Source organism: Corvus cornix, chromosome 19 (genome assembly GCF_000738735.6).
Source record: "Corvus cornix cornix isolate S_Up_H32 chromosome 19, ASM73873v5, whole genome shotgun sequence".
Classification (NCBI taxonomy): domain Eukaryota; kingdom Metazoa; phylum Chordata; class Aves; order Passeriformes; family Corvidae; genus Corvus; species Corvus cornix.
Window position 1 is genome coordinate 8,465,869 of NC_046348.1, and position 25,957 is coordinate 8,491,825.

Sequence of the window (25,957 nt, forward strand, 5' to 3'; positions counted from 1 at the left end):
CATTGGGGCTTTTGTACTTTTCAACAAGACTAGCAAATAATGTGTGGACTGTTTTTCTCCAGGTTTGTTTTACTTCCTGGGCTCCATTGTAAACTTCAGCCAGGATCCAGATGTGCACTTCAAGTACATTCAAGCTGCATGCAAGACAGGACAAATTAAAGAAGTGGAAAGAATCTGCAGGGAAAGTAACTGCTATGATCCAGAACGTGTTAAAAACTTCCTCAAGGTAACGTTTGGGTAACACTGGACCATCTGGGGCTGTTTGGGGTTCTGATAAAAGATGGTGTGTCACTAGTGAAATGAGGCAGCTCTGTGAAAATAGATGAGTTTTAAACCTTTGCACTTAAGGATCCAAGTGTCCTCAAACCAGAGGCATCTGCCATGTTGACAGTGCCTCCTAATGAAGTCCGGGCCTGGAATATTGTCTAAAAAATGAGAATGTCAGGTCAGTTCCTCACTGCTCTTGGTAAGGTTAATCTGGCTTGAACTCTTAACCTGTAATAATTGCACCAGCTCGCCTAGAACTTGTTCCAAATGTCTGCTGTAAAGTAGGAAGCAGTTTGCTTAACTTGAGAACACCCATAGTGCCAAATGAGTTGATAACTTAATGCTTATTTACAATGCAATCAACTCCAACTGAGCAACTACAGAAACAACAGATGAATAGAGTAAATTAATGCCATAAATGCTTTCAGGTTCAGGGCTGATCTGTCTTATTCATACACACTGAAATTGCAGCCAGGTGAGCCATGGTTTAGCTCTGCTGGGAGATGCCAGTCAGTGTGAATATATCCTGACTGATCCAGAGCATTGCTGGAGAGTAGGAAAAGATGGTGTGCTCAAAGTTCAGATTCTGTAGTCTTAATGCTGAGCTTATTGACAAACACAACACTCTGAGAAATACCTGAGGAACCGTGTGGGAGGGGAAAACTTTATCTGGGAACATTTCCTGCCTTCATGTTTGTTGGTTACATAGCATAGTCATAGATTTTGCTGATCATATCTGAAGATGGCAAAACTCTTCCCAAGAGAATTCTCTAAAACTAACCTGGTGTCACCGAGGTGTAAGGTATGTAATTTGATCAAGCCACCTAAGATATGTTATCAAGCTGTCAAATTCCTGATGAAAGTTATTGTTTTTTGTGCTGTTCCATGTCTGGAATGTGCAGGACATGTACCAGGTAAATCTCCCAGTACAGGCCTCCCTGTGTAAAGTCCTTAAGTGTAATTTATATGTAGGATTATATTCTGGGATGTGCATGTTGGAATAAGTGATCTGAAATATGCATCCGGAATACTGTCTGCCACATAGACTAAGCTTCTGTACTGTAACCATTGTAACCTTATGCTGAAAGTTGGAATGCTTTTAGAGAATTAATCTGATAAGCAATTTAAGCAGTACTGCTATAGAGCTTAATTCTTATTGTTCTCTAAATCCATAGTTAGGAGGTATCACAAGACACATGGCACTCGAAGTCAATTCTGTATATAAGTTTTACGTTATACAACCTTATCTAGTCTTGGTTAAATTTCTTTTGAAATCCCAGAGTGCTAATCCTGCACACCAAACACCAGTGGCAGCTAAAAATACTCTCTATAGCCTAGGCTTGTAATAGTTGTATTGTGTTGTACAACTCTGTAGAGTCTGCCATGCAAAGGAGCAGGGTTAAACTCCAAAAAGCTTCTTGCTCCTCACGCCCTGCAGTGGGTGTGAGTGCTCCCACTTGCTACATACTGCAAACAATCAGCTGAACAACAAGCTGTCATTATTTGGTTGACTGTTGAGTTTTGGCTTTCCAAATTCAGCTGCTTTGACAGTTTAAGTGACTGTATTATTTGTCTGCTTAAGTCCAAGAGCAAAACCAAATTACTAAAGCTTTTCTCTTTCTAGGAAGCTAAACTTACTGACCAGCTGCCTCTCATCATTGTGTGCGACCGCTTTGACTTTGTCCACGACTTGGTGCTGTATTTGTATAGAAATAATCTCCAAAAATATATTGAGATTTATGTACAGAAGGTAAGTAACAAGTTGTCCCTTGCCTTCAGTGAGTCAAATCGATCAATCTTTACAGTATTATATACAACTACAGGCATCATGTTTAAGTATTCTGCAAACAGCTTTGTACTTGAGACTGACATTTAAGTGATTATTAGTGGCCTCCAGTAAATTTGCCCTGATGTGAGTCAGATCTCATTCTTCAGTCAGGTTAAGCAATAACTCCCACTCATGTGCCTCTTGAAGGAGGAAGACTTGGTAGAATAACTTTGGAGTTCTTGGGGTGATTTTAACTCTTAAGCATTTTGGAGGAGGAGGAGGGGGAGTTCTCCTTTTTACTTCTTGCAGGGACAAAGTTGATTGCTCAGGAGCTCTTCCTATGGGAACTGAATGAGCCACTGAGCTGGGATGGGAACACCTGTTGACTGAAGAATTGACTTTTAAGCTTGTTCAGAACTTCAGGAGGCTGGGAGTAAAGGCAGGAAGATGGGCTCAGTCTTAACAAGTGACTTTCATGTGTAGTTCTGGGGATAAATACTGGCTGTCCTTGCTCCCTGACAACACACTGACCTCTTCAAATGCTTCTGTTTAGGTGAATCCAAGCCGTCTGCCAGTTGTTATTGGGGGACTGCTTGATGTGGATTGCTCTGAAGATGTGATAAAGAACCTCATCCTTGTAGTGAGAGGTCAATTTTCGACCGATGAACTTGTTGCAGAGGTTGAGAAAAGAAACAGGTATTAAACTTCTGTAAGTCTCTTAACAATTCCCAGTCTGGCAGTGTTTGCTGCTCATCCATCAGTGCATATCCTTGTCACACAGCTAAAGCTGGTACTGACACAAGCAGAAGCTGCCACTGGTGAGAACCAGCTTTAATTCTTGGCTGATGTGGGGATCTCTCGAGATAGATAATGAGTCTTTGGTGTGTGTTCTTCATAGTGTCAGAAAGTTACACCATTATAATAATGAGCCAAAATGTAGGTTAAAACAGAGCACTGTAACTCTGGTTTAGTTCCTGACTCTATCCTACACCAAGGCTGGCTGGCTTCCAGAGTGTAGAAATTGTGCAACTGGATATTTACTTACTCAACCTCTAACGTGAAAATCACTTCCTTCTAGGCTGAAGCTGCTTCTGCCCTGGCTGGAAGCAAGAATTCACGAGGGCTGTGAGGAGCCTGCCACTCACAATGCACTGGCCAAGATATACATTGACAGCAACAACAACCCAGAGAGATTCCTGCGGGAGAATCCCTACTATGACAGTCGTGTTGTTGGCAAGTACTGTGAGAAGAGGGACCCTCACCTGGCCTGTGTGGCTTACGAGCGTGGACAGTGCGATCTGGAGCTTATTAATGTATGTATGCCCAGGCAGCTGCCTCGTGGGTGGGGTTCTGACATCAGTGTCGTGGGGTAGATAGAAAGCTCTTTGACAAAAGCATGTATTTCCTAAAATGTATTAAGCTGGGAAGTGCATGCTTCTAACACAGAAGGCGAGGTAGCTGTTTAATCTCCCTCTGCAACTTAGTGAGAAATAGGAAGCTCTCCTGCACATCCTAAAATGGGAGGCTAATGAAATATCAAAGCCTGGGATTTCTAGTCTGCACCTCAGTTCAGAGTTGCAGTACAATTAGCTGTAGGCTCCATAGCTGTGCCTTCGCTCTGACCGAGCTGTGTCTTCCTCCAGGTGTGCAATGAGAACTCCCTCTTCAAGAGTCTCTCCCGCTACTTAGTTCGTCGTAAAGACCCCGAGCTCTGGGCCAGTGTGCTACTGGAAAGCAACCCCTACAGAAGACCCCTGATTGACCAGGTACAACTGGCAGGACATTCACAGCCTTGCCTGTCCTAACTGGACTTGCAGAACCTGACATCACTGATTTGCCCATGCCTTGACTCTGCCTGCAGGTTGTCCAGACTGCGCTGTCGGAGACCCAGGACCCCGAGGAAGTCTCTGTCACTGTGAAGGCTTTCATGACTGCAGATCTTCCCAATGAGCTCATTGAACTGCTGGAGAAAATAGTTCTGGATAACTCCGTGTTCAGTGAGCACAGGTGTGTGAAATCAAAACTAAGCCACAGGAAACTTGGAGTTATTGCTGTAATGTGAGACAGCAAATAAACTAATACCTTCTCCAGAGGGCAGGGTGAATTTCTTGATCATGATTTGATAAGTACTATTTTTTTCTCTCTTCAGGAATCTGCAGAACCTTCTCATCCTTACAGCTATCAAGGCTGACCGCACCCGTGTCATGGAGTACATCAATCGCCTGGATAACTACGATGCCCCTGATATAGCCAATATTGCTATCAGCAACGAGCTTTTCGAGGAGGCATTTGCTATCTTCAGGAAGTTTGATGTCAATACATCAGCTGTGCAGGTATCTTCCATTCTCAGGTTGTAAAAACTCCCTGTGCATCCCCACACAAGGACTTTGCTGGTGCCTTCAGTGCTTAAAACCAATTAGCAAAGTGCCCAGAGCTGCTCAGTGTCTTGTCTTATGAAGCAGAACAAATAGTGTTTATTGAAACTTTGTAAGCCTAAAATCACTCGGCGCTGTGTGGGTTGTTTGGAGTCAGTCCCTATTTAAAAGCTGTGGATCCGTTGAGGAACTTACATAAACCAGAGCTTAGTGTGTTGTAAAAGTGACCTTTGTGAGAGTGGCTGATCATGGTCATCCTTTTTGCAGGTGTTGATAGAGCACATTGGGAACCTGGACCGTGCATACGAGTTCGCTGAGCGCTGCAATGAACCTGCAGTGTGGAGCCAGCTGGCCAAAGCACAGCTCCAGAAGGGGATGGTAAAGGAAGCGATTGACTCCTACATTAAAGCAGATGATCCTTCCTCATACATGGAAGTTGTTCAAGCTGCTAATGCCAGTGGTATGACTAAGTTTTATTTACATCTTGGCTGTTGATGTTGCTCAGCTCTTTTGCCTGGCCTGCTCAAACTGCAGTTTTGCCAGACCTGTATCTTGATGCAAGTAGAGGAATCTGGCCCTTCAAGGACTGCCCTAAATAAGAATGGGAAAAGGTAGTGTATTCCATTTGCAGATAATCAGTGGCCTGTAACTTCCTTCTTTAGCTAGCTGGAGACTTCTTTCAGAGGCTTTGCATGAAGTTAAATAGGATTTTAGTTAGGCCCATTCTAAGATGATTTGATTAATGCATAATGAGCAGTGTGAAGGTTGTTGATTGTTGGGGAATAGCTGTAGAAATATGTCAAAATGAGGTTCAGCTGATTGTTTAACTGAAACACAAGTGTCCCTAGTGGTGGGAAGTAAACATTCTGAACTCTTTTCCATAGGAAACTGGGAAGAACTGGTAAAGTACCTCCAGATGGCACGCAAGAAGGCCCGGGAGTCGTATGTGGAAACAGAATTAATCTTCGCTCTTGCTAAAACAAACCGCCTGGCAGAGCTCGAGGAGTTCATCAATGGACCCAACAATGCACATATCCAGCAGGTGAGTGAGACTGACTTTGTTTTGCTGAATCACAGAGGGGTGTTGGGAATTTTGTCTCTGGATATGCAGATCTTGGCCTTTAAATCCATTTTGGTAAGGGCTTGAATGCCACACATTTAGTGTAAGGCTGCAAGTGTGCAGGAATAACCTGGCTGTGCTCTGCCCTAGGTTGGTGATCGCTGTTATGATGAGAAGATGTATGAAGCAGCCAAACTGTTGTACAACAACGTGTCCAACTTTGGCCGTTTGGCCTCCACTTTAGTGCACCTGGGCGAGTACCAGGCAGCCGTGGATGGTGCTCGGAAAGCCAACAGCACTCGCACGTGGAAAGAGGTGAATTTACTGGCTCTGAGTTCAAGGACTTCAAAGCTGTAGCCTGTTCAGAAACCTTGATTATAAGCAGTAACACAACTCTCAATTCCAGGTTTGCTTCGCTTGTGTGGATGGAAAAGAATTCCGCCTGGCTCAGATGTGTGGGCTCCACATTGTGGTGCATGCAGATGAGCTGGAAGAACTAATCAACTATTACCAGGTAATTAAGCTGACTCCTGTTGTACAGTCAGTTCTGTCATGGCAACCCTGTCAAAATCTGAAATTCTGGATGTTTCCTGATGTGAAATGTCTGTGTCTGTGTCTCTAAGGATCGTGGCTACTTTGAAGAGCTGATCACTATGTTGGAAGCAGCACTTGGACTGGAGCGAGCACACATGGGAATGTTCACAGAGCTGGCAATTCTCTACTCCAAGTTCAAGCCACAGAAGATGAGGGAGCACTTGGAGCTGTTCTGGTCCAGAGTCAACATTCCTAAGGTGAATGTCTGAGGCTTGAAATCTAGCTTAAAACACACCTTTTTGGGCTGTCTGTACCCTGGCTTTTGCACCAGCAGCTCTTGAGGTTGTTAATGGCACTAAAGCCTGAGCACTGGTGGAAATTGCAGTTAACATATATTGCTAATTCTGCCTTCTGCTTAGGTTCTGAGAGCTGCAGAACAAGCCCATCTCTGGGCTGAACTGGTGTTCCTGTATGATAAGTATGAAGAATATGATAATGCCATAATCACAATGATGAATCACCCAACAGATGCTTGGAAAGAAGGCCAGTTCAAAGATATCATCACTAAGGTATTGCTTTCCTAGTGAAAGTTATGTCTGTTTTTCCTTTGCATTTCCCCACAATCAAACTCCTGCTCTGAACATGCATCTTTACTCTTCTCTAGGTGGCCAATGTGGAGCTGTACTACAAGGCAATTCAGTTCTATTTGGAATTTAAGCCTCTCTTGCTCAATGATCTGCTGATGGTGTTGTCCCCTCGGCTTGACCACACTCGTGCTGTCACCTTCTTCACAAAGGTAATTTTCTTGCTAACCAGATCAATGCAAAAGCTGGGGAAGCATTGAGCTGTAGTGGCATTTTAAAATGCTTTTAGCTACTCGCCTGCCAGGGAAGATGCTAAGAGACTTCCACAATAACTGACTTAAATGTATCTCCCTGATTCCGTAAAGGTTAAACAGCTGCCCCTGGTTAAGCCTTACCTGCGCTCTGTTCAGAATCACAACAACAAATCAGTCAATGAGTCCCTCAACAACCTCTTCATTATTGAAGAAGACTACCAGGTATGTCTTGTCTTGAAGCACGTAGTTCTGGATGTATCTCATATCCTCAGTCTTTGTTTAATGTGTAGAAACACAGTTTTCTTTCTCATTTTCAGTAGTTTTTACCTGCTTGCTGTTAACTTTAATTCCTTAAGTTCATGTTCTCTAACACTTCAAACTGAATTAGTGGTGAGGAGCCAAGGATTAAGTGGAAAAGTGTTAGTGGCTTTCTGAGAGCTTTTTGTGTCATTCCTGCTGGGGGTAGAGTGGCTACTTTGTTATGAGTGTGACAGCTTTTATTTAAGGCAAACAAACAGTGGGTGCTAAGAAAAGGACTCACGGAGGAGGCAAACAGTTGTGATGTGGCTGTTCCACTGTTTTCAGAGAACAGCTGCCTGGTATTCAGAGGCTCTTAACCTACTGAAAAATACTGACTGAAATACTCTAAACTCCACATGTGTCAGACAGCAGCTTCTCAAATAAAACAGCAGATCTCTGCAGGTCTGGCTAGAATACTTTATCCTCCTAACAGGAGGAATACAGAACTAATGGAAAATGTTGCATTTTGTGGATGCACTTGTACATCTGAGGTGTGAGTAACTTTTTTTTTTTTTTGTGCTTCACTCAGGCTCTTAGGACTTCTATAGATGCTTATGACAACTTTGACAACATTTCTCTTGCCCAACGTTTGGAGAAGCACGAGCTAATAGAGTTCCGAAGAATCGCTGCCTATCTCTTCAAAGGCAACAACCGCTGGAAACAGAGTGTGGAGCTCTGTAAGAAGGACAGGCTGTACAAGGTGAGACCCCACCCGGTCAGCTTTAGCAGCCTTGGCTTGTTTGGCTCTAAAGGGAGCTCAGTTAACAGCACCTTGTGGATTGTTGTGTGCCCCGAGGCTGAGGCTCTCTCCCGTTGCAGGATGCGATGCAGTACGCTTCTGAATCCAAAGATACCGAGCTGGCAGAAGAGCTGCTGCAGTGGTTCCTGCAGGAGAACAAGAGGGAATGCTTTGGTGCTTGTCTCTTCACCTGCTACGATCTCCTAAGGCCGGATGTTGTCTTGGAAACAGCGTGGAGGCACAACATTATGGACTTTGCCATGCCATACTTTATTCAGGTCATGAAGGAATACTTGACCAAGGTAAGAGCAGGTGCCCCTCCAACATCCAGAGCTTCTTAGTCACTGTGGTGAATGCCTTGAGACTGTCTGCTTGCTACTAACATTGATTTGGGCTTTGTCCAATGTCTGTCTGTCCATGTCCACACTTACTTTTCAGTCCATCTGGGGAGAGACTTCGCCCTCTAAGAGGCTGAAACACTTACAGGCTCCACCCTCTCTACCAATTACAGAACCTACATCAGTAGTATTTGCCTGACCCTGGGCAGTGTCTAAAGTAGTTCCAGGCTCCAGGCTTTTCCTGTGCTGTGTCAGGAATCCCCGGTGGGATCAAGCTTTAACTAAATTCTAGACTGTGTACTAAAACAGCTTTATAGCTAGATCTGGAGATAACTTACTCTGCTGTGCATTTAACTCTAAAATGTGGCTCTGATACTTAATGGCACTAATTATGACTCAACTCTTACTTGAAGTGACTCAGGATGGGGGAACTACTTGGTAATGCTCTGACAGACTTGAACAGACTTGAGTTAAATCTAACTGTCACTAGCAGGATTTGCCCAGCTCAAGCTTTTAGAGTATCTTTCAGTGAAATGCTGTAAATTCCTTAATGATTAAGACTCTTCCAAGCTGAAGTTCAGCTTTTACTTTCATGCAGTCAGTGAAGACCAGGGTGCCTGTTTGTCCAGAAGTTTGCCTGGCTGTTCCTTCTAAAGGCAGGACTACCTTGTATTTCTGTAGCCAGCCTGAAATGCTGTTTTGGGGGAGGTGGGGAGCTGGCTGAGCAATAAAACTGTTTGTCAGAGGTGCCTGATGAACCAAGCTAACACCAGGCCTTTGGTGGGAGTAGGAAGATTCTTAAAGATAAAAATCTCCTGATCTACTAAAAGATTAGGATGTAGCTTTAGTGTAGCTAATGAAATCAATGCAGTAAGAGCCAGCAACAAGCAGAGCTGCCTTTCTAAAGCAGATACTTCTGGTGTACCTTTGTTTTTACTCGCCTGTACCTTAATTATTTCTTCCCTCACGCTTTTGTTTCTACCTTTTTATATGCTAAATATGGAATTTGATTTTTCTAAGCTGCACCTTCTGAATTCCTTTGCAGGTTGATGCAATAAAGGAAAAGGTGAAAGTTGATTCTTGTTTTCCATCTTTAAGTCTGGAGGACTAAGTCTAAGGATTCTGCATGAGTTTTTTCTTTCCTATGTTTACTACACTGCTGCTACTGCTTTTTCCCCAAACAAAATATCACTAAAGCATATGCAAATTGTTTAACTCTCAGTAGCTAGTGCTGTAGGAGAAAAGTAGTTTCATTTGCTACTAATAAGCTAATAGATCCTCAGGAAGGGCATACAGGTGATCAGTTGGATCACAGTCAGCCTGGTATTCAAACAACACACAAATACTTACACAAGTGCTACTATTTGACTGCCAATCTGACTGGAAGAACCTCCTACAATAAGAAATGAGTCTGTGAATGCACAGATCAGTCTGGCATTTGCTAGTTGAAGGGCTGTGATCCAGTTCCTGATCTCTGGACCATGACTAATGCGTGCTGACCGTAGGCAGAGTAGATACTGGCTGCTTTCAGAGGGACTCCTCCTCACTCAGGTGTCAGTTCTCATGGTGCTGATCTAATCCACACAGTGCTCTAGTTCATGTAGCAACTTAAAACTTCAGCTGTTACACCAAGTCTGTGGTTCTCCTCCCTGTAGTAAATTTCTAGTAGTTGTCCAAGAAAAGACTGCCTTCCAAGCTCTCCAGCTTCACTAAACTTCTCTTGCTACCTCATTAAAAAAAATACATAAAAATGGTAATGCTTATTGCTCTTCTGAGGCTACTCCAGGGCTTGCCTTTTGCTATGTAACTTTGACCTTCAGAAGGGCAATCCAAGGTTTTCTGTCCATCTGCTTCCCTACAAATGCCACCGTGATCCTCCTTAGCCCAGGGGTCAGCCCTAGCATGAGTTTTCCATTAATGTGGTTCAGCAAAGGGCAAACCAAAGTGACAAACAGCTTTGAAGATGGACTAAATGCAAAAACTGCTGGTTGTAAAGACACCACTGGAACTGAAGGCTAAGACACGTAGTGTAAGGTCCTTCAGCAGCTAGTAAGGAAAGTAGGAAAGCGTGTGTGTGAAAAAAGGTAATTGAACTGCAGTGTTTGCATAAACTACGCATGTGTAGCAGTCATTGCAATTACATCCCACTACTCCTTAAGCTCCAAGGCATTGCTGTGGGCTGCGTGTGGTTTTTGGGGGGAGCCTGTCTGGCAGTCATCTTCAGACCTCACTCGTGCTTCAGTACTTTTGCCTCTTTTTCATGCACACATAACACGATAACATTGAATGCATGTTACTTTTCCTCTGCAGCTTATTGCAGTCCCTGTGGAAAAGCCTTTAAATCAATCTTGCTCCAAGTGTGTAGGGCCCTGAAGCTGGTGATGCTCGAGCAAGTGGTGTAAGAACCATCCTGCAGGCTGGTTTCAAACTTGCGCTTGTTCTTGTCAGTATTTGTTCAGCTCTGAGGGGAGGCATCAAAACTGGGTCCAAAATGCATTGAATGTCCTGGGCTGGAGGCTTTCCAAGTGTGAGTAAGCCAAATGCCTCTGCTTAGTAGCAAACTCTGCACATTCTCCTTGGATTTGCATCTCTAAACTTGTGCTTCTGTGTTCAGTGTGTTGCTGTTTTGAGTTAAAAACAGTGCAGTTCCCAGCACGGTGTCTGGAAATGAGTCTTGGAGCATTGGATACGATCCTGTACACTTTGGCAGCAGCAAGCCAGATACTGTGGGAGGCAACCACCAGGCTGGCCATGGAAGCCCAGTCAATGAGGGAACTCGAGCTCAGGACTTCTGCCACTCCCTGGAGTTGTGCCTCAGCTTGAGGTTACAGAGGAACAGGTTTATGGAACACAGGTTGTAACTCACAGCTGAAAGGAGGAGCTCACAGCTCTTGGAGCTGCCAGCAGACACTTGCTCATGTAGCACAATTAAGCTGCAAACTCACTCTTGGATGTTGTAGCTGAATAAATAACACTGACCCTGTGTAAGTGCAGGAAACCTTCAAACACCTTTATCAAGGGCACAAATGAAATGAAACATTAATCTTGTGAGTTGTATTATTGTCTTTCAAAGTAATTGGCATGATTATCTCTGACTTTGTTCTAAATCTTACCTCCCAGGTAAAATACCGATACCTCATTTTGTGGTTTTAGTTTCAGGGCCTGCCTTAGACTGTAGAAATGCTGAGTTCCCTTGGATCTGTCTTAGAAATGAGCTATATTTCACTACAGAAGAAGTTTCTTCTCTTGCCTTTCTGTAGGGGTGGGCAAACAGCACCATTGCGCTCGCAGTGCAGCTGGCCAGGCTTGTCTGTTACTGTGTGTAAAGCTGGAAGAATTGGAGTAGCTGTGGGTTTAGGCTGACTGCCACACAGTTCTGGAGTGGAAAAAGCAAGTCTTATACACATGCATTCTCTGCATTTGAACTTAAATTGCATGAGTGAATGGGTTTGGAAAGTGAAATCTTGAGGCTCAAGTGACATGTCGGATGCTATTGCAGTCTGCTCTATCCAAATACAAACCAGATTACTTTGCCTCAATGTCACCTCCAGGGAAACTTCTCCAGGTCTGGGCATTATCTTGACAATTGCTCCAATGCCAGAGGTCTGCAACTGAGACTGAGCTCAAATCTGAGTCTGTGTCCAGCTCCAGTCCAGTACAGAACATTTTGTACAAAGCTTCAGTCTGGAGTGAGCTTTCAAAGTAGTTGAAAATCCCTCAATGAGGGTTTTTTTTCAGGAAACAGACAATCTTGACTGCACCAGTACCAACATTGCTACTTGAATTGATCTTAACTTGTAAATGGTCTCCTTTTCTTGATGGGTGTTAACATACCACTAAGGCTTTTCCACTTCTCTGCCACGAATAAGTACCTGTTTTAGAGGAGATTTTTTAATTGTTGGTCTCAATTCCAGGTGGATAAACTGGATGCATCAGAGTCTTTGAGAAAGGAAGAGGAACAAGCTACAGAAACACAACCTATTGTTTATGGTAATGCTTTAGTTCATGTGTTATCAATAACATAGTTCACTTTTAAAACAACCCTTCCCTAATCTTGGTTTTTTCCCAAGGAAGTCCTGGGAAATGGGAACGTTCTTCATGTGAAATCAAGTCTTAAGGAATGTGTTCCAAAATACTAGATATTGGATCTTGTGCAATATGCTTCATGTCTAGCCTGGGTATTTGCTTTATATCCAGGTTATTCTATCAGGAGTTTCTTCGTATACTTTACACTGTAGTGTTTTTACTGTGCTGTGCCCTGAGTTTTGTGGGGAAATACCCATTCTGGCTCCGAAGGGTAGGGACTTCCTGCTTCAACATACAAATATCTACAGAAAATTTGCAGGCATTTTGCTGACTGAGTTCGGGAGGAGTAAGATGCCCCTTGTGTGTTGCAGGCCAGCCCCAGCTGATGTTGACAGCGGGACCCAGTGTGGCAGTTCCTCCGCAGGCACCTTTTGGCTACGGCTACACGGCCCCTCCGTACGGGCAGCCACAGCCCGGCTTTGGCTACAGCATGTGAGATGCAGCACAAGTCAGTCTGGAGCAGCAACTTTTCTTACTGAGACTCCACCGTCCCTCCCCGCTTTAACTCATAACAGGGAAAAGCAAAGAGTTCTGCCTCGTGTTCTTGTAACCTTTATTTCATGAAGGACTGTTTTTTCTAGCGCAAACGATTTGAATCACTTCTGTTAAATCTTTTTCACATTCCATGTCATTTAGACTTTTACTTTCAAAAGGGGAATAGTTTAAACGACTTTGTTCAAGTGGGCTTTTGCAGGACTGCTTATTACCATTAAGTCTATTGTGAAGATTCTGATTTGCACTCTATAGTGTTACACTCTAATATTGAATCTTAAGTTCATTGTATGTGAGCAGCTTACGGTATGTACTGTCTATTCTAAATGCATTTAAGTCTCACTGTATATTTGGAGAAAGCTAAAGCCAAGATACTTGTATTTGACCTTGCAAAACTGCTGACAAGAGACAACACTAATCAGCATATCCTCCCTGGGTTGGATTGCATAGCTCTAAAAGAATTTAAAATGCGTACAGACAACCTTGCCTGACTTAAAATGAGTAAAAGTTTTGGTTTTGTTTCTTTTTTTCCCTTAACCTATGCAGGTTTTTCCAGTTATGCATATAGAAAATGCTAGTGTCTTTTTGCTCACTCCATATGTAACAGATGACCTTATGTTGTGCTGTATCCTGTGCTTTTGTGGGACATTCCATTCAGGAACAGAGCACCATGATTCCAATCTGTGTATTTACTAACCCTGCCCTGAGGTTTGTGTATGTTGGATATTGTGGTGTTTTAGATCACTGTTTTGAGTGTACAGAAGAGAGAATTCAAGCATATTGCTGTTCAGTTTTGTTTGTGCAATTTGAAATTACGCAATTTAAAAATAAATTACTGGACTGTGGACATGCTGCATAGTGGTAGCTTCACTTTACTGTCTTCAAAAAAGGACCTTTGGACTCAAACCAAGTATTCCAGTGCTGGTAGTGGGGGGCAATGCAGGTGTGTGCAGCCAGGGGTCTGAGGGGCTGGCAGAAGAGTAGCAATGGGGACCAGTGGTGGGGTCTTGCACTGAGGGGGCAATACAGGAAAATATGTAATGCTTTTTCTAGAGAGAGATTATGCCAGAGAGAAGAAAATAGCACTTTTCACCAGTTGGCTGCACTGTGGCCAACTCCAGCATATCTGACCAGATGATACATTAGGATTGTAGTAAGGTGTGCCAGTTAAATTGAGATCATGTTCTAGGTATGTAAATTGCCTTAAACATATTTAGCTTCAAATAAAATTGACTTAAATGGTTCTCTATGAATACTGTCATATTTGAGTGTAATGAGTCTGACAGCACTGGACAGATTTCCAACACCTTTAGAAGCTCCAGCAGCCACACTGGGCATCAGGATGCAGCTCTAAGGCCAAATCCCCTTCCCTTTTCCTCCTGTGAGCTCCACAGTTGTGTCCTGTGATCCTGGGGCTGGGCACTGCAGCACTTCCATGGAATGGGGGTCTGGCAGGGGCTCACCTGCCCCAGGCTCTGTGGTTCGCGGTAGTCTGCACTGAGTCTCTGGAAAGAATTTACTGGAACCCCTAGGGTGCTCTGTACTCTGTAACAAGGTGCTTTAAACCCAGGATGGCCTTTTGGTCCCAAGAAAACCAGGGTTTAAGTCTGTCTCTGCATGCCCAGTTGTTTATATGAGGGTAACTCCCCACACCTTGGCTCAGCTGCACATTTTTGCACGTGTAGGAGCTACACAGACCCCTCCAGAGGGAAGCTCAGCTTACAGCTGCTCCCCACAACTGTTTACTGGTCTGGGCTGCAAATCCAGTTGAACTGGTCAGCCTGGGACCAGTTACAAGTTGTTGCAGCAGTTGTTTGGGCAGGAAGCTGGCTACAGTTACCCCTAGCTCCAGTTCTTAACTGCTTCACTGGCTGAGCCTTTCTCAATTAGAGAATGTATTCACTTCAAAGAATAGGCAGAAAGAGGAAACTCTTAAACTCTATCAACCACCGTGCAAAATCCTCAACCAATTGCACAAGTTGTAAATTTACTGGGTTCCTTCTTGTGCCAGCTCTGCTTTCCTCAACTGCCCTGAGCCTGGAGTTTTCTTTCCCCCTTTGGAACACAAGCTAGAGAAACTCATGCTTTACAAATTTCAATCTTACAAAACTTGCTTATTTTATTAACATTGGAAAAAAAAGCCCAACTTGGATTTTTATCCCACCAGTACTGACATACATGAACGCATCCAGGTCTTTTTGGTACTGGTTTAGAAGAGTTTAAGGTGACCAGAAACTTTATCTATGACATCAGCTGGTCCTGGTCCGATCCCAAGGACTGTCCTGGAGCCTGGAGCTATCTGGGTACGCCCAGCATCCTGTATCAAGCTCACAGTCAGCCCCAGGCGCTTCGCCTCAGCCAGGAGCTGCACCAGAGTCTCTTCATCGGGAGCTTTGAGGACCACTTTAGGTTGTCCACAGTATTCCCACTGCTTCAGGAGCTCGGGATCCCTGTTGTGGACCTGCTTGTAGGCAGAGACAGCAGCGTGGGAGCACTGTGCTGCTACTTTGCCCTTGCCCATTTTCAGGTCGTTGCGGACGATCAGCACCAGCTTGAGCTCCCCGGACTCTCCCATGATGTCGGCCTCACCCCCCAGGCTGTTGGGAGTCTCTGGCATTCCAGCTCCAGGCTTCCTGCAGAGTCTGCCCCGGATGCCCCAGCCCAGGCACACACCGCACACAACTCCAATGATGACATTCAGCAACTCGGGCTCAAAGAGAGAAATCATGGTGGATTTTGGAAAGTGGCTCTGAACGGGGGGAAAGACAGAATTTACTTGAGGGTTTTGCAGCTTCTGAGAGCATTTTGTGTGCTCTTGCCTGGTTTGCACTTGGTTATTTGAGGACAAAGAACATTTGCTAGAAACACAAAGGAACAGCTCCCCAGACACAGCTCTCTGACTGCAAACACCTCACCGGTGATGGGCTTCGACTCAGCAAGCAGAGCTAAGATAAAATGGCAAATTATTATAAAATCACAGAATGGTTTGGGATGGAAAGGACCTTAAATTTCATCTGTTCCACCCTCTGCCAATGGGCAGGGACGCCTTCCACTAGACTAGATTGCTCCAAACCCCATCCAGCCTGGCCTTGGACACTCCCAGGGATGCAGGGGCAGCCACAGCTTCTCTGGGCAACCTGTGCCAGGGCATCCCCACCCTCACAGGGAACAATTCCTAGTATCCAATCTAAACCTCCTCTCTGTCAATTTGAATCCATTCCCCCTTGTCTTGTCACCCCAGGCCTTTGTAAATAGTCGTGCCCCACCTTTCCTCTGTAAGTTCCCTTCGCGTATTAGAAAGCTTCTCTTCTCCAGGTTGAACACTCCCAATTCACTCAGCCTTTCCTCATGTCAAAATTACACCTAAAAACGGGGAGAGAAATGGTGCAGTGGTGGAGGTTTTAAGCCAATACCCCAAATTCAACTGAGGAGCGGGGCCGCCTCCAGCTCCACCGCGGGCTGCGGCAGCTCAGCCCCGCCAGGCCCGGCCGCGCTGGAGCCCGAGAGGACACGGAGGGCAAAGACCGAGCGGGAACCGAACCGTGCGGGACCCCGCGGCCCTCAGGGGGCCAAATGGGGGCCACGAAGGAACATCCCCCCCTCACCGCTTACCTGCCGCTCCCCCGCGCCCGCCCGGAGGTGACGGAAACCGCGGCGCTCGGGAAGTGACGAGCCCTAGGGGCGGGACGGGGCGTGCTGTGCCGGGCCCTGTTCCGCGTTGTGCCGGGCCCAGTGGAACCGCCGGCGTGGAGTACGGTGAGTGCGGGGTTGGGCCTGGGGCTCTCCCGGCGGGCGAGGGTCTCGTCACCGGCCCTTCAGCGGCACCCCTCAGCGGCACCCTCAGCGGCGCCCCTCAGCGCTGCTCATCGCGCCCCTCAGCGCTGCTCATCGCGCCCCTCAGCGCTGCCCATCGCGCCCCTCAGCGCTGCCCATCGCGCCCCTCAGCGCTGCTCGCCCCGCTCCCCTCACGGCTCCTCCGGCTCTGAGGTGACGGCGGCGAGGGGGGACTCCCGGGCCGGGCGGCTCCGGAGCCCCGGCGGGACCCCCGGGCCGGGCGGTGCTGTGCGAACCGAGGGACCCGTGTGGCCAGCCGGGGAGCGGCCGGGAACGCTGTGGAGGAGCAGGTCGGAAGGAGAGACTGGTCCTTGCCGGCCTTCAGGGCGAGAAATGTGCCGCTGCCATCTCACCCTGCTGGAGAGCGGCTCTGCTCTTCCATAGCCCCGGGAAGGGTGAGATAGACTCGCCCTGCTCCGGCCCAAGGGACGGTGCCTGATGACACAGGGAGAAATCCGTGCTTTTCCCTGCGGAGAGTCAGATACCGATGGCCTTTGTCTGCTTTTCCAATAGAAATGGGCTGTGTTTTCCCGGCTGGGTCCTCCCTGCATCCCCATGGACCGCCTGGGGCTTGTGGGTGTGAGGCCCAAATCCACGGGAACATTTCTGCTGACTAGGGTTAAGCACCTCGTCTGGTTTTTATTTCTCTAGCCAATGTTATCTGGTGTTTACAGGAGATAATAAAGCAGCAAGGATCTTGTTTTATTCCAGTTTTGCCTCTCAGATGCTTGGCAGGTCATGTAGGTGACCTGAGGGAAGGGGTGGTAAGTGTGTTTGATAGCAGCTGTTTATCTATGAAGTGTTACGAATCCAGGTTATCCCCTTTCAACTGCACCTATGACATTTCTGCAGGTTTTCTCCTTTCCTTGTTTTCTCTGCTATGTGCTTACCAACAAGTGTGTATCCTGGTTTAGTTAATGGTGACAATGTGGGTTTAGGTGGAGAAAGTGTGCTGTTACTCTTTCATGCCTTGGAGCACATGTGTTGTGTTTGGGCAGTGGATTCTGGTGCTGTTTTGATGTTAGGAATTCTGCTCTTTTGGAGATTGTTTCAGCTCAGTTTGATGGGGGGTTCTCATGCTTCATAACACCTCATAATAACATATATCAGCTCTTCTTAGTGCATTAATTTTCGTAATGAAACAGTCTTTGTTATGTCAGTACTCTTTCTTCCAATCCATTATTTCTGCAGCATGGAATAAACTTTCCTTTATTCCTTACTGGATAAGTGACAGTTGTAACGATGGCTTCATCCCCTGTTTTCAGATGAGGGTTTCAAAAGCCAGTTTCCAGTTGTGCAATGGGAGGTGAGCTCTCTTTATTAGTTTGAGCTTTGTTTCACGTCTTGCTGAGCAGCTGAAATTAAGGGTGTTTGTAATTGCTGTGGGGAAGGGTAGTAGGAGACTTAGTAGCTTTCAAGTGGGTGGTAACAATGAGAAAGGTGAGTAGGCTGGAACAACTGCACTCTTTCCACCTTAAAGCTTTTTTCCTAAGTTGTTGTCTTGGAATTTCTTCTGAATGTCATAACTGCCTCTGACTACATCTCAGGAACAGCTCTCCTTAAGGTGATCTGTGTCATTAGTGCATGCTTGGAGATTCCTTATTTCTTAAAAAGCTGTGGCTTTAAAACAGAAAAACCCCTATAATTCCTGATGCATGGGGATGGGAGACATACTGTTATCTGCCAGCTGGAACTTTAACTTCTCTTCCTTGTGAATAAGTGTGAGCTGGGTGGACTTTGCTATTCCCTGAGGACGAAGGGCACAACCTCGAAGCTGTTGCAACACTGAGCTTTTTGTACCCCTGTACCAGCTTCCAACACAGGCATGGGACAGCACCAAAACCACCAAACCTTGCTGGTTTTGGTGCTGCTTGGCCCAGAGGAACCCAGGAGATGCTATTAGTGAGGCAGGCAGTTGTTCAAGCTTATTAAAAAAATATTTCTCTTTCTCCCAGGGCTCAGAATTGGCCTGTGTGAGCCTTGTCTGGGCAGTGTGTCCTCACTGGATGGCCAAGTGTGAGATCTGAATTGGCTCCACTTAGAGACTGTTCCTGTGAAAAGCAGAACTTGTTACCTAAGGAGCTGCTTTCAGCCACTCTGGGCTTTGTCAGGTCCTCGTGTTCATCCCTTTTCATCTGTGCTGTGCCTCCTCTGCATATCCTCTTATCCCTGGGTCTCACCTTTTCATCTATTTATTGCACAGCGTCTCTACTGAATTATTTTAGCACTTGATTCTACTTCTGGATGTAATCAAAATGCATGTTTCACCAGAAAAAAACACACCAAAAAGAACAGTTTAATATATGCGGTTTTAATGGTAGGGACAGAACTTTCTGTCAACTCAAAAGAAATTTCATGGCATTCCTGAAGCTCATGTTACAACGGTCTTTCCTAAAAGGCATCCCAAAGTCTTTTTGGAAAAAAATGTGAATTTTAACTCTAAATTCTAAGATGATTTATTCGGGTAGGAATTGGAAAATAGGTCTGGTGTACAGAGGCATAACCCACAAAATGGAATCCTGTGGTCTTTAACTGAATTACTTCTCCTTTGAGGAATTGAACTATTTTAGTTGGGAAAACATTTTTAGTATGGGAATAAATGCACTCATATCAAAATAACCCATTACAGCTAAATCTGTGGAGATTTGGAACATCTTTCAGATGTGGCCTAATTTATTTTAATTGAATGCTTCCCAGGAGTGCTGAAGGACTGGAAAAAAATCGAGCAGTTACTTTTTCTATTTTCTGTCATCTTCAGGAAAGTCATTAACCTCCAAGTGAGGGGCTGTGTCACTTCAGTGTCACATGAACGGTGTTCTCTTGCTCTGTAGGGGCAGCAGGTTTGCAAGAGGAGTCGCTTTGGGCTCGAGTGCTGCAGAGCTGAGGACGTGGTTGGCTCTTCCACTGCCTTCAGATCCTGGAGAAGTGGTGGAGAGGGAATAACTGTGAGGAGCTGAAAGGGGTATGTAATGTTTCACTTCCAAACTGATCCCATCCTTCACCTGAGTGTGTTCCTGTGCCAGGCAGTCTTTGGCTTTCGAGGGAAAGTGCTCTCCAAGCTGTTTCTTTGCCAGGAAATTGTTAACTTATTCTCTCTGTAGAGCATTTCATGACTGAAAAAAAAACCCTCACAGATGAGCAGCACTGTCTAGGTTAGTGCAATTCCTTACCCACCTGGAAAGGCTGGATTTTAATCCTTTGTTCTCCTTATTGTAAGGGAAGGACAGGAGTGTAGAGAAAGAAGAAGAATAATTATCAGAAAAGTTGAGGAGAAAGAAGCAGCAGGATTGGAACATTTGGCTTAAAATGCAAGGAATAACTGGAAATGATGTGTTCCTGAGGTGGCTGGGGGGGGAACAACAAAATGCTCCATGCTCTAGCCCTGGTTCTGGGAGCTGTGTGACCAGGAACTGATAGAGATGAGAGTCAGGGCTCTTTCAGTAAGAAGTGGTAAGATTTAGTGATTCAAACAATGTCTGGGAAAGCAGTGAGATCATGAAAACAGCTTCCTTGTTGTTCCAGCACACTGGAAAGGAGTCCTCCAAAAATCCTTAGTACAGAACATGAGTCCACATTCTGCTCCTCCAAGTGAGTGTGCAAACACCCAACTGCCTTGTCCAAAACTGTTTCCTTTTGCAGAAGTGCACCCAACACTTGGGTGCTTCCACAGCCTCCCCAGAGCTTCAGAGAAGAGACTTTAGTCCTTTTCTCTGATTACAGAAAGCAGATACTGCAGTGCCCAATTTTGTTGTGTTCTCATGCTCTGATAGCTTGTTTTGCTTTGTCTCACTTATGCTGTGAAGTGCCAGTCACAGTTACCATAAACCCTTTTTGTTGACTAATTTGCATTTTTGACTAGCAATAATTGTCTTTTTATACTTCATGTTTTGGGTTGCACTAAAGCACAATGGTGTATTGTGGGCTTTTTGTTCAGCCCTACAAAGCAGTTCCTGTGTGAGCACAGCTCTAACAAATGATCTAAGCCACCCTGATACAAAAACTGTCCATAGTTGTTTTCCTCGCTCTTTTAAATAGTTTATTTTTATGTTTGCTGATAACTACTCCATGTAGTAGGCAAATTTATTTTTAGAGATGGGCTCTGTGTCTTTCCCAGCATCTGTCAGAAGTGAAGTTCTGTTTAGCAGATGGAATTTAATTTCCTGTGGTGAGTTCTCATAGATTCAGTGTAGACTTGAGGATATGGAGTGAGTTAATGAAGGACAACTCCATTTGGGGTCAGACTCCCACTCCAATTAATCCCTGTGAGAAGGCATTAGTGCAGGACTAGTGATTCTAATGGGCATCAAGCAGCACAGCAGATCAAGGGTGCTGAGCTGAGGGGATGTGCATCCTCCAGTCCCTTTGCTAAGATGCTTTAAGTATAATTAGACTTGGGCAAACCAGGGAGGTTCTTTTCTGGAGCCAGGAAGGGTTTGCAGCCCGTTCAGCCCTGCCATGTGATGGGTATCCACTCTCCAAGCCAGCTCTGGTTTTAAATAGGAATTTTTAGAGCTTTCCTTCAGAATGGTTGAACTTTAAGACCTTCTTGACAAGTATTTGTCCTACAGAAGTATGGATAAGGATTATTCATCTGCTTTACTGCAAATGTTGACTTGTATACTTGAGGTGGTGTTATGCAAAGCTAATCCTGGATTAGTGCCTTTCCAAGCAGGCAGGGTAAAAGTGGCTCTGGCAGTTGAACTCCTGAAAAAAAAGCTGTCATGCCTAGGGAACAACACACCTGAGACCCCCCCCCAGCGATGCAGGAATTTTATGGATTGCACTGGAATTCAGTGTTGTGCACAGCCTGGGCTTTAGCATCAAACATGGAGGGCAGTTGGCATTACAATAAGTGAACTTCCTTGGAGTGTAATTAAGCTGAGAGCAGAGATCAAACCGGTTAAGACTTTAATTTTGAAGGCTAGATTTGCCCACATTGAAAAAGATGGACTTCAAAATGAGGAACGTGTGGCTTCCACTGAAATTTGTGGTGTTTTTCCTAATCTTTGCTATATTTAAGTCAACAAAATGTGACTGAAGTTCCCTAAACCAGACCACTTTTTTTAGTGTGGTTGTGGGTGCTCAACAGCTCTGGATGGCTTTTGCTTCCTAAGCAGCTTTCTGTGAACATCAGGCTTGCCGTGTGTGGGTGTGTAATTTAAATATTGCCCTCTGCAATTTGAGCTCTGTGTGTGTAAATTCATGTGGCATACATGTGTATGTGTGTATATAAACTTACACTGTAGATGTTCATAGATACTTATTTAAATGTATATAAAAATAAGCATAAGTAAGTGCAGTCAGTAGAAACAAAACCCTCCACCATCCACCTGGACTCGCTGTCCTGATGGATTTGAGGGGTGGCTGAACATTTGATCCTGATACTGCCATAGCAACTGGCCAGTTATCTTCACCTGAGGACTGGGGTAGCTCCAGTGGCTCCCAGAGTGTCAGGCTGCTCTAAACTCACCTGGGGAGAGGGAGAGGTTCACGTTTCCCTGGGGTTTGAGCAATCCCTGGGTTGCAGGTGACTGCAGAGTGATGCTGTAGAGCTCCCACTGCAGCAGCTCAGGGCTCTTGTCCTTGGCTGACTCTGGAGCCCTTGGCATTTTTCAGCTTTTGCAAATTTTTTAGGTGGTTTGGGTATTCTGGGGTTCACGTTGCAGTGAATAAAAACTGTAACACGCTTGAGATGAGTTTCTGCTGCCTTGTTTAACCAGACAGATTTCTATTTCTGCACAATTTGTGTCAGAGGGAGGTGTTGGAGAAAGGACTCCTTCCTTAGACCTCAATGCTTCTCACTACTGGATTTTAACTAAAACCTTTAATAATCAGATTATAGCTAGCAGTTTCATCTGTAATGCAAGTAATGCACAAGGCTTGTACCTGTTTAGAAAGCACCTTTTTAAAACTTACTTGTGAGACCCTGGAAATGCCAAATACAGTACCTGAAATCTTGGAACATTTTATTTAACAATTTGACAAAATTGCTGCAGTCTGAATCCAGGGGGTGATCTCACTCCTGTTTACCAAACCTGAGTTGCTGCTTGGCTCTTAAGCCTAACATAAATCAATGGGGAAGTATTTTTTTCTGTAGAACTTTAATTTCCTCCACTGGACAGTTTTATATAACCTGTCATTTTAATACTGCACCACTTTTCTTTCCAACAAAAGCAATGTATCAAAAACTGTAAATCAGGTTTGCTTACAGGGAGAAATATAGTGCAAATAAGATGTTTTAGCTTTGTGGGGCTCCCTTTTCCAAAACAAAACTCCAGAAACTGTTCTAAGATTCCGGAGAGGGTTTTTAAAACAAGGAGTCTGACTGGTTACTCTCTTTGTGTTTGATTGCATAAGAATTGTCAGCTGTTCAGGTTGGGTTTTTTTTAAGGGGAAAAAAAAAGGCAGCTCTTGCAACATTCTGGTTTATGCTGGCCCCCAGTTCTTGCATTATTTACTCTCCTGGATAAGGAAAACCACTTCTGTTCTTTTGGTTTGTTTTTTTTTTTTTTAGGGCTGATATCTCTAGAGAGAGGCTAAACCAGTAGAGTATGGACAGTGTGAGCAAAGCTTCCATCAGAGAGCTCTTGTCCTCTGAAGAGTTTGCCTTTTGTGCTTCAGAGATACCAGACTGTGCAAAACAGGAGATGCAGCTCTGTATCTTGGTTACCACACTGAGGGCTAATCTTTCAGCCAGGGAGGTTTTTGACATAGTAACAACCTGCAAAGCTTTAGTGCCAGGATGAGGAGTGAACCTGAAGCACCAATCTCAGGATGGAAGTGAGGTTTGTATGAAGCTCTGCTCCTCCTGGAGCCCAAACAGTGGGTTGGGTCGTGGAAGGGGTTGTTTAAAAGAGCTTTTGTTCAGCTGTTAGAAGTGAGGGAGTTTTGCCATTTGAGTGAAAAATTTAGAATTATGTAGGTGGGAATGTTTTAATCTTTGTCACTGTGGGAATTGAATCACTTTCTCCTGGTTGATGGTGTAATGCAGGATGACTGACTGTGAGTTGGATTTGGAGAGCTGCTGGGTGTTTGCCTGTATCCTTTGACCATGGAGTCCTTCTAACCAGAAACACACCTTGTGCTTTTTGGGTTTCTTCTGCTCTTAGATCCCCACACGTGACTGATCTATGAAATGGCAGAGAATGGCACAGACTGTGACCAGAGACGCATAAGAATGAGCAAAGAGCAGCACAATGGAAACTTCACAGGTAGGTGGAAAATCACTTTGTGTTCTCAGCTGGCCTGTTTGGGGTGGAAAATGACCAGCACAAGATTGAAAAGGAATTGATGTTGCATTTCTGTTGAGGCCAGGCTGGATGGGGCCACCTAATCTAGTGAGTGGCACCTGTGCCAGTGCCAGGGGGTGGAATGAGATGGGCTTTAAGGCCCCTTCCAACCCAAACCATTCTGGGATTCTGTGACTTTACTCCCACATAATGCAAAGGGCCTCAATGCCTGAATCAATCTCAGAAACCTCAGTCAGCTCTAAACCTGAAGCCTGGAGGATTTAGGATTTCAAAGCCATGGAATAGATTTATGCTGTGTATTTCCATTCACGTTTCTCTTACACTCTTTTCTCTTCCTCTTGATCTGTGGTTCACATACATTTAAGCCCCACAAAGCTGACCTGGGTACCAACAGGGGCTACAACAACAAAAAAAGAAAACCTAAAAAAATTAAACTCTGTTGGCAAATGTGTGGCTATGGAAGTCAGGCTGTACAACCCCACCCTTTGGCACTGAAAAGTTAGTTCTTGGTAATAAAAATCTGTTTTACACTGGGACAGATCCAGTTATTAGTCTCCCAATTTCTAGCTGTTCTGTTGAAATTCAATGTCACTCTAATTTATTGGTTTCAGTGATAAATTACCAACAAAACAGTTTTAACTACTTCACCTCCTGCCTCTCCTCTGTTTTTCCTACTGGTATGTCTGAAGTAGCCTGAGGTTAATGCTTAGAACTCATGCAAAATAACCTGAAAACACTTAATGATGATTTTTGTGTCACTGAATTATCTGTGCTGTGTAGTAAAGTATGGAAATTATAATCCTCTTTGTTTGTTTCCTGTCAGCTTTGAATGTGCCAGTTCCACATTTAATTAAGTTTTGTAATCAAGTGATTTCTCAAGTTGTGTGCAGTCTTACACCATTGTCTTTTACGACCTTTTACTAAAAACAAGGTCATAAAAACAAGGTTGAAACATTTTTATTACACATATTAAGCGAGAAAGATTAACTGCATGTTTGTATGTATGGAACAAATTAAAGCCTTTTACTTAAAGCCTTAAATCATTCTGTAACTCTGAGGGAATGTGGATGTTCTCCAGAATTTGCCATTGCAGGATTTCTGTTAGTTCATCTAAAGCAACTGATTTTACAGCTAAGGAATACAGAATTAAGTGGGCTGTGTGACTAATGAGATCTGCAATTCCTGTGTAAATATCAGCATCTGATAAGGCAGAATGTTTCAATTACTGGAGTAAGACTGAAATAGTACATCTTGGGTTGCAATATGCTGGAGATCAGATGAGATTAATATTTTAAATGCAACAACTTTTTAAAAATCTAAAATTCATGAATATTATTACAATGCAAAATAGCATACATGTGTTGTGACTGTGTAGTAAGTGATGTTTAAACAAGTTTGGTGTCTGTTTGGATACAAGTGTATTTTGTCATTGTTTACTGGTATTATTTTTAAAATCTTATTCCAGAATTCCTTTTCTTTAAAAGTTTAAAAATTGTTACTGCTCCTTAGCTTGACAACCTTTGAACAAGCCATTCTCCCCCAAAAAAACCAGCTCGGGTTTGAGAGTTTGTTCATCTGATTGTGAGCACAAAATAACACGTTGATAAGAAAAACCTTTTTGTGTCCTTGCCTGGCAGTGAGCAGGGCCTGGGCTGGGTGTGAGCTCAGTCCCAGGCAGGGCTGTGCTCCAAAAGCAGCTCCTTTCCACAGGAGGAGTTTGGGGGAAGCTGGACAGGCTCCTGGCTGGGAGGGCAGGTGCTCTTATCCAGTTACACGGTGGCTGAGGGGGATAAAGAGCACGTGTAATTCCATCTGCCTCCAGCGCAGGAGGCTGGGAATAGCTCTCCTGCCAAAGAACCAACTCCGAAGTTTGGAGTGAAATGTCCCTGCAGTGGCTGCTAAAGTCACGTTTGACCTGGGGTGGTGGCTGCTTGTTGCTCCCCGGGCAGTGCCCTGCAGAAAGGCTGCTGGAGGTGCCAGGCCTGTGGCACCCTGGTTTCCTGAATGCCTGCCAGCTACAGGGGGGAGCAAACCACTGCATTTCCTGGATATCACCTGAATCCTGAGGCACTGGAA

The 25,957-nt window shown here is 44.7% G+C and overlaps 3 protein-coding genes across 12 annotated transcripts in view; 2 read left to right on the forward strand and 1 right to left on the reverse strand.

The window, feature by feature from the left end:
* Nucleotides 1-14,041, forward strand: part of CLTC (clathrin heavy chain) — a 30,169-nt gene extending 16,128 nt beyond the window's left edge. For 2 of the 7 annotated variants that reach the window (XM_039562836.1, XM_039562837.1), the window contains 21 exons: nucleotides 63-226; nucleotides 1,170-1,181; nucleotides 1,892-2,017; nucleotides 2,589-2,731; nucleotides 3,114-3,348; nucleotides 3,679-3,801; nucleotides 3,897-4,042; nucleotides 4,185-4,368; nucleotides 4,678-4,870; nucleotides 5,295-5,452; nucleotides 5,621-5,785; nucleotides 5,877-5,984; nucleotides 6,094-6,261; nucleotides 6,424-6,573; nucleotides 6,669-6,800; nucleotides 6,954-7,064; nucleotides 7,672-7,842; nucleotides 7,962-8,183; nucleotides 9,265-9,285; nucleotides 12,134-12,209; nucleotides 12,617-14,041. In XM_039562836.1, the coding sequence (XP_039418770.1) occupies nucleotides 63-226; nucleotides 1,170-1,181; nucleotides 1,892-2,017; nucleotides 2,589-2,731; nucleotides 3,114-3,348; nucleotides 3,679-3,801; nucleotides 3,897-4,042; nucleotides 4,185-4,368; nucleotides 4,678-4,870; nucleotides 5,295-5,452; nucleotides 5,621-5,785; nucleotides 5,877-5,984; nucleotides 6,094-6,261; nucleotides 6,424-6,573; nucleotides 6,669-6,800; nucleotides 6,954-7,064; nucleotides 7,672-7,842; nucleotides 7,962-8,183; nucleotides 9,265-9,285; nucleotides 12,134-12,209; nucleotides 12,617-12,741 (2,933 nt within the window). In that variant the 3' untranslated portion in view covers nucleotides 12,742-14,041. The remainder of the gene's footprint in view (nucleotides 1-62; nucleotides 227-1,169; nucleotides 1,182-1,891; nucleotides 2,018-2,588; nucleotides 2,732-3,113; nucleotides 3,349-3,678; nucleotides 3,802-3,896; nucleotides 4,043-4,184; nucleotides 4,369-4,677; nucleotides 4,871-5,294; nucleotides 5,453-5,620; nucleotides 5,786-5,876; nucleotides 5,985-6,093; nucleotides 6,262-6,423; nucleotides 6,574-6,668; nucleotides 6,801-6,953; nucleotides 7,065-7,671; nucleotides 7,843-7,961; nucleotides 8,184-9,264; nucleotides 9,286-12,133; nucleotides 12,210-12,616) is intronic. The other 5 variants (XM_039562838.1, XM_039562839.1, XM_039562840.1 and 2 more) reach the window with 4 other exon arrangements.
* Nucleotides 14,042-14,882: 841 nt separating this feature from the next.
* On the reverse strand, nucleotides 14,883-16,498 carry PTRH2 (peptidyl-tRNA hydrolase 2). The gene is made up of 3 exons (XM_039562847.1): nucleotides 16,410-16,498; nucleotides 16,064-16,160; nucleotides 14,883-15,546 (listed from the first exon to the last, which is right to left on the reverse strand). The coding sequence occupies exon 3, from the start codon at nucleotides 15,523-15,525 to the stop codon at nucleotides 15,007-15,009; it is 519 nt and encodes a 172-aa protein (XP_039418781.1). The 5' UTR covers nucleotides 15,526-15,546; nucleotides 16,064-16,160; nucleotides 16,410-16,498; the 3' UTR covers nucleotides 14,883-15,006.
* The window catches only part of VMP1 (vacuole membrane protein 1), a 60,936-nt gene continuing 51,445 nt past the window's right edge, over nucleotides 16,467-25,957 (forward strand). Inside the window, exons 1-3 of one of the 4 annotated variants that reach the window (XM_039562845.1) lie at nucleotides 16,467-16,553; nucleotides 19,463-19,593; nucleotides 23,741-23,842. In XM_039562845.1, coding sequence (XP_039418779.1) covers nucleotides 23,767-23,842 — 76 coding nt within the window. In that variant the 5' untranslated portion in view covers nucleotides 16,467-16,553; nucleotides 19,463-19,593; nucleotides 23,741-23,766. Of the gene's footprint in view, nucleotides 16,554-19,462; nucleotides 19,594-23,312; nucleotides 23,417-23,586; nucleotides 23,634-23,740; nucleotides 23,843-25,957 lie in introns of those variants that run through there. The other 3 variants (XM_039562846.1, XM_010402343.4, XM_010402342.4) reach the window with 3 other exon arrangements.

Bases quoted from the DNA above. Each gene is read 5' to 3' on its own strand.
- PTRH2 (XM_039562847.1), bottom strand. From the start codon at position 15,525: ATGATTTCTCTCTTTGAGCCCGAGTTGCTGAATGTCATCATTGGAGTT.